This window comes from Lactuca virosa, chromosome 8 (assembly GCF_052849685.1).
Source record: "Lactuca virosa cultivar CGN04683 chromosome 8, Lactuca_virosa_CGN04683_v6, whole genome shotgun sequence".
NCBI lineage: Eukaryota > Viridiplantae > Streptophyta > Magnoliopsida > Asterales > Asteraceae > Lactuca > Lactuca virosa.
The window spans coordinates 181,852,934-181,859,829 of NC_136433.1; the positions used below are offsets into that span (position 1 = coordinate 181,852,934).

Sequence of the window (6,896 nt, forward strand, 5' to 3'; positions counted from 1 at the left end):
ACCTTACGACGCGCCTTTAGGACACGCATTGCGTATCATTAAAGCCCCTGTCATAAATGAAGATGACACGCATTTACATGTCATAAACTTCAGCAATGATTTACGATATGCATATACGACGTGCCTTTACAATACTCTTTTATGCATAATACAAAAATATTGAAATAAATATATACCAAACCAATAAATTTCATCTAATAACATCATGCCAAAAAATTGTAATACATTGATATTAAAGGGATCTGATTGTACATTGTTATTAAGAGGTTTTCCCTAACTATATAACCTAATACTACATTGCTATAAAGGGGCACCTTCTTGTTTCAATAACTCGTCGTTAACCTGTCTGAAGAAGCTCTAAAACCCTTCATGTATCCAACCAATCATCATGTCTCTTAGCTTCAATATCAATCCCAACTCTTGATCAAGAACAACACGGAAATCCTACACAAATTGTCTACAACAAGTCAAATGGATTTATTCAACAAAATTTAATAAATAGTTTTGTACTCATATTTAATATATCACATCATATCATATATGACGCAAGTGATGCAAAATAAAGAGTCCTTCCTTAGCTGGGTTGATTGTATTGGGAACATCACATTGGTAATCTCCAACAAATCCAGCCACCCAACCATACTCCTAAACATATCTACATAGAGAAAAATACTTAAAACATTTACCATGCTCCTAAATCACAAGGTATACTTAAAACCTTTCCTTGGTCCTTAGTCCTTCCTTACCTGGGTTGAATATTGTGAAACTTGTATTTTTGCCAACCTAAGAATCAAAGTAGTTTGTCTGCATGTTTTCAGCCAAATATAGGAAATTTGCTATTATCCAATGATTCCCAATCTAACATAAAAGGGAATCATTTCCACACAAAAAACAACTAATTTATTGGTAATTAAAAAAAACTACAATTTAACTCACCAATGTTTTAAAACTTGTAAACCATTCCTTCTGTGTATCCAAGTTCTTTGAGTACTCCACTCACCTCACCTTGTGACCAATCTTTGGCTTTGCCACCAGATACATGTTCCATCATTCCACGTGGCCCACACACCTAAGTACAACGGAATGAAATAAGCAAAGGAATCGGAATTGGAACTGAAATTGGAATTGGAATCATAATATGTTAAAAAGAAAAAGGTGTTTCTTACAAGTATAAGTGTATCATCACTTGGAGAAGGAAATCCTTTTGAGGCCATGTTTTTTGATATGTAACCTTTACCTCCAACCCAATACTTTGATGGACTATCAACCGTATAAAATACTACAATTTCATAAACATTTTATTTTATGTCTCAAAAAAAATAAATCATAAACTATTTTAAAAAAAAATAATATATATACCTTCAAATTAGGGTGACTGGAAGCAAGCATGTCGAGTTTCCTTTTTAGTAGAATGTCATCTTGTTTATATGAAGGATTTCTGATGTTATGCTTGATTGGGCTTTGGGTCACCTCCCAGAACAACTAGACCTTTTGGAGCAGGTGGTTTTCTAAGCAAGCCTCGTCATCATTAAAACACACAAATGTAAGCTGACTAAAAAGGGCTTTTGTTGCTTGGATAACATATTGACCAAATGGAAAAAAAGAATAATGAGATTATAGAATGAAAAGAAAGAAAAGCAATGAATTGATGACAGACCTCCAAATGCCTTTCTGCTTTTTGTCAAATCTTGGATCTGGGATTCTTCTGTGACATGAGTGGTTGTACTATATTGAGTTTGGGATTCTTTTGGATTTAAAGAAACACTATCTTTGTTGTCCAGTCCTTTTTTTGCAATTTCGATCATTTTTTCAAGGTTTTTATAACATTTTTGGTTCCTATCCCATGTGAAATGACTATGGGGAAAGGATGTGGAAAGTCACTAAGTACCAAAACCACAAAAAAAGATATTTTTTGGACTTCATCCATAAAAAGCACCTTAACACAGGGATCAAAAATGTAATTTATTCTTTGAAAATAAAATTGTAATTTATTTAAGATAATAAACAAAAATAGGTTATATTGCAAGCTTTCATTCCATTCCATTCCATTCCATGACGGAATGAAAAAAGGCACCATGCGACTGAGGAATGAAAATTAACAAAATGAAAGACATTCCTTTACTCCATGTTTGAAACTAATGTGGCCAGAAGCTTTACATCTTGAGCCCGAAGCACAAAGTACTGATATGCATCCTTTGTTGTCAAATTGTTTTCCTTAAGCCTATATTAGGATTAAAAATTATATATAAAACCATAAAACATGTTTCTAGACGTATAAATTGTAAATATACAAATGTGGGAATACAATTAGTTGATTAATAATTAAAAAAGATAAATGATTTACCATTGCTTCACATGTGGGGTATTGTTCCAGCAATCTGCACATGTAAGTTGAATAAGATAACTAAAAGTAATTTTAATATTATGTTAAAGCATTTAATATTAGAAGGAAAATCTACTAACCAGTATTCACTTCATCGCCTCCTAAATGGAAGAGCTCGAAGGGAAATATCTCTCGCATGTCTAAAAAAATTATAAATTAAGTGCATGGTGGATAAATAAATAACATAAACAGATACTTTATCTTTGTGTTTCTTAATCCTTGATTGTATTAACATATATGATTCATAGTGCTATATTGTTAGATATTTCAATGCAACTTTATAATATCTAAACGAAGCTAGCAAACGAGCACAAATTGACAACCCTAATAGCGAATTATGAAACTATATTGCGCCAAACTTTATACAATTTGTGACTTCAAGAATTTAACAATTTAGATATTTTGTCAGCAAGGAAAAATAAAAAAGGAACAGAAGTTTCTGTTTACTAATTGTTCAAACTTTTGTGTAAGAGTACATTAATTGTAGCAAGTGTACGACTATTGTAAATACGAAAGACACCGTTTTGAATATTTTACCTTCTCTGAATCTAACTGATCCTTGTAAACAGTTCCAAATCCACCATTCTCTTAACAAATTAGCAATCATGAAGTTCTACTTAGATGCATCAAGTTGACAAAATGTAAAGCTTCTGGCCACATTAGTTCTCTGGCTACACCACGCCAAGCTTTTTGTCTCATATCATCCATACCTTTTCAATCTGCACATCAACAATATAAATTCCATCAAAACCTCATTATTACAAAATCGTGATTTTGATAAGTATAAAAAAGAGATCTGTAAAGTTTGATGATCCTACCATAACGTCTTTATATGTTCCCATTGCCTGCAATTGGACATAAATTGATTAAGAACCCCAAAAAGGAAGTGAATAATATTGCATAACGATAATTATGATAAAAAAAAGTCAAAAACCTGGAAAATCATACGAATGCAAATCTCCATACACCATTCTCTTTCTGATTGGTCTTATTAAGGGACACACTTTGACGAAATCTGTATGAAATATAAATAACAAAGTAGAGAAAATTAAAAAAAAAAAATTGTTTAAATAATTTCACTTACCATGCCAATGTTGGATCAGGCCCTTTGAAAACACACACAATCACACACACTTAGACTAACTTAATGTAGATTTGTGTTTACTACCTGAACACTTTTTATTGATCTCACAGTTAACGTTTAAATAAGAAACAAACAAACTTAATCCTAAAGAAAATGTAGCTAACCTACTTCTACATGAACTTCCTAAAAGCCAGGAGAAATAAGCCCATGACTTTTGACCTGGTAGACTCTAATAAAACTTCTAATATACAAGAATAAACAACTCAGTTACAATATGCTAAACTATTGTAAACCCATGAACTGATCCACAACTTCGACCCATGACCCGGATGATCCGTGAACACACCGATTAACCCAACAGCCAATGTGTTTCTTCATAAGGGTAGTCATAAACTTGCCTTGTAATGAGGTATGATGCAACATCGAGTCCCAAATGCAAATTTAGATCAAAAGAAAACTTGAAATTAATGAGGATAAAAAGTTTGCTCTACAAATTTACTTCCAAGAATATAATGATAAAAGAAAATAAAGAAGTGGGATTATGAAGAGTTGAAGATAACCTATACTTATTGCCGACTTTTTCCTTACAAGATGAAGGCACACCTGGGCCTTCCCAATGCCATTCATCAGTATCCTATGTCTGGACCATCTGAACTTGATTTCCCAGAAGCAGATATGATCTGTCAGTGTGCTCGGGGTGTTCATCCTTTCAAACAGATAGGCGTTGAAGCTGGTGAAGAAGGGGGCAATAATGGTGGTTTCAATGCAAGTTCTGTTAAGTCAGCTCAGATGGTGGATCCAAGTTATTCATGGTTATATAAAACTTTGGAATTAGTTGGAGGGACCTTTGATTCATATTCAGGGGAAATGATATTAAAGATGGAAGGAGTAATTTCAAAGATCCCTGGGATCTTGACATCACAAGCAAACTGGGGAAGAGTTACAAACACTTTATCGATATATATGATGTCAATCAAAACATAGAAGTGGGCACTTGTGGGTTCACGATTGAAGTGTTGTTCTTTGCTACAGGTCGATTGAAGTGTTGTGGGACTGTTTTACTGAAGTTTTTTGGATTCCGACGGGAGTGATTTCACCAGGTGTTCATGGCGTGTATTCAGAAAATGCTCTGCGTCAACTCAAAGACTTTCTTACTATATGAACAAATGAACACGAAGGAAATGAGTATTGTTGGACCCAAATACCATTTAAGCAAGAATTTTATAGGTTTTGTCTAGAAGGCCCAGTTAAGGGCAAAACAGGAAATTCACCTAGGTGGGCTAGGATTATAATAAATAGAGAGAAAGTTCACGGTAGAGGGATGTCTAGAAGTTCCTATTTCATCATCTTCATTCTTTCAATCTTTCTCTGTTTGATCCTATTTCATCAAACCCTAATTTCTGTTCTTCATCATAATCACTGCATTGAAGTTCCTGAAACAAGATTATTATACTTTTTCAGAGTTCAAAACAGGACATTTGTAAATCATCCTAAAATACCAAATGCAAATGCACAGAAATAAAAATAGGAAAAAGAGACAAAACCTTTGAAAGAGATATGCCCAGAAGTTCCTCACATATGAATGATAGGCTCTTGGTACCCTTTGTCTTTCTTCTCGTTTGCTTGTGATGTACATGACTGTATATGGTTGCAATATCCAAAAATGGCTCCACCTTTTAAGTTTTTACCGAGAACAAGCATCACAATAACTAGAAACAAAGATATACAAATAGAAAAATAAGGATTGTGGTACCTGTTCAACAATTGATATGACGTCTATATGACAACTTCCTTGAGTAAATCCAACACCACAATCCCCTTTGGGATTCCCAAAGCTAGCGAAACCAATAGATGAAACTTTCCAGCCTTAATCACATGTCAATCGGAGTTGAGGGCTTTGAGAACTGGAATCAGACCGTATTTGACCTGGTTGACCATATTTCTTCTGATATTTGTGTGCATAATACTCGAAATTCAGAAACCCTAGATGTATAAACCACGCTTCGTGAACCCCATAGGAATAGATAAGGAAATCATAATCCATGTGTGTTTGCGATGGAAAGGGGGGAAGGGGGGGAGAGAACGAACTAGGGTTAGAATCGAAGGAAATATCTTTAGAATTAAAGACAAAAATTAGTAAATAACCTACCTGAGCAGCTTTGCACGAGTATATGGTAGCATCTTCTAACTCGTTTGCTTTGATTTTTCTTAGATCAACTTTTTCTCCAAACCCTATTAGTTGTTGGTACCGATTTTAGGGTTTCACATGGAACAAGAAAGAGGTGGTGATGGAGAAGATGGTAGGGCGGCGATGGATGGTAGGAATGGTGGTGATGGTCAATTGTGTTGAGGTTGCAGGTGGTGAGATGTAGGTGCGACGACCATGGTGGTGGTGCAAGATAGTGGTGGTCTGCGGAAGGAGGAGACGCAACAGGCGGGGTTTTTAATTTTTTGGATTTCACTTCCCCCTGGCTATTAAAAAACGAAAACGCGTGCTCATAGACTAAAATTATAAAGCGACAGGGTAACACGACACGCTTTTTAGGATAGTGTCCTCCGTGTTTTTAATTTTTTTTATTGGACACTAATTTTAGGGCGCACACAAATGCGTGTCCTCTACCCTTCAAATTTTGCAAAACTGACATTATTTTTTAGGGCACGCACAAATACGCGTCCTCTATCAGCGTATGTCATTGTTTGCGCGTCATTAAAGGGCTGTTTTCTAGTAGTGGTCGAGGCTTCAAAGTCACAGAGACTGAGCCCACGATATTAAAGAATGTTCCATTGGAACTTTGTTACTAGAAACAATTCCATGATAATGAAGGTTCAAATTCAAGGTTGACTCCTTGAACACTTCTCTTGCATTAAAGTGTATAACTCACATGTAGATTTAATAATCAACTCCCATTATGGAAACATTTACATATTCCCATATGACAATCAATTCTGATCAAGAGTCATCTCAATCCAGGATCATGTCACTATGGTCCGTCCAAATTAATACCATACTTCCAATTCTCCACAAGCAACCAATCTTCAGTAAACCTCATATTGTTATTGATAGTTGTTTAACAGCTCTAGTCACACAAAAAAATTATAATCCTTTTTCCTCTTAATGCTCAAGGCATTTGGAAAAATCAGAATATGTGAATACTACAACATATGTAATTGATCATATATCCGAAGCATATGGGACTAGATTCATTTTATCCGATATCTATTCAATCTCTTGCTATAATATTTTTCATATATGGAATTTCCTATGTTGAACCATTTTAACATGATATTCACATGTGTCTATGACTATGTTCTATTAAACTATACGATCTAATCCTTTATATTCGAAACAAAGTATGAGTGCCTCTCCTTTAAGTCTATCAAAGCGAAACAATTCCAAAACTTTGAAGTTTGGAAATTGAGAACTTTGTT

At 34.6% G+C, this 6,896-nt stretch overlaps 1 protein-coding gene and 1 long non-coding RNA gene across 3 annotated transcripts; both read right to left on the reverse strand.

Annotated features, from left to right (window-relative positions):
• Nucleotides 1–243: 243 nt before the first annotated feature.
• LOC145134878 (uncharacterized) lies at nt 244–1,943 on the reverse strand. The gene is made up of 5 exons (XR_013719405.1): nt 1,658–1,943; nt 1,360–1,508; nt 1,167–1,279; nt 937–1,069; nt 244–444 (listed from the first exon to the last, which is right to left on the reverse strand). It is a non-coding gene; the product is annotated as an uncharacterized LOC145134878 (long non-coding RNA).
• Nucleotides 1,944–2,023: 80 nt separating this feature from the next.
• LOC145128263 (beta-hexosaminidase 1-like) lies at nt 2,024–3,543 on the reverse strand. 2 transcript variants are annotated; one of them, XM_079063065.1, is made up of 7 exons: nt 3,468–3,543; nt 3,318–3,398; nt 3,202–3,228; nt 2,921–3,102; nt 2,464–2,523; nt 2,345–2,378; nt 2,024–2,221 (listed from the first exon to the last, which is right to left on the reverse strand). In XM_079063065.1, exons 4-7 carry the CDS (start codon nt 2,988–2,990, stop codon nt 2,119–2,121), a joined length of 267 nt encoding a protein of 88 aa, XP_078919191.1. In that variant the 5' UTR covers nt 2,991–3,102; nt 3,202–3,228; nt 3,318–3,398; nt 3,468–3,543; the 3' UTR covers nt 2,024–2,118. The 2 variants fall into 2 exon arrangements, with proteins under 2 accessions (XP_078919191.1, XP_078919190.1); XM_079063064.1 differs by having other exon boundaries at nt 3,318–3,534.
• Nucleotides 3,544–6,896: the final 3,353 nt, after the last annotated feature.

Bases quoted from the DNA above. Each gene is read 5' to 3' on its own strand.
- LOC145128263 (XM_079063065.1), bottom strand. From the start codon at position 2,990: ATGATTGCTAATTTGTTAAGAGAATGGTGGATTTGGAACTGTTTACAA. The intron at 2,524-2,920 runs GTAAAATATTCA...TAATTTTTTTAG, and splicing joins ATCAGTTAGATTCAGAGAAG to ACATGCGAGAGATATTTCCC. The intron at 2,379-2,463 runs GTTAGTAGATTT...TTACATGTGCAG, and splicing joins AGGCGATGAAGTGAATACTG to ATTGCTGGAACAATACCCCA.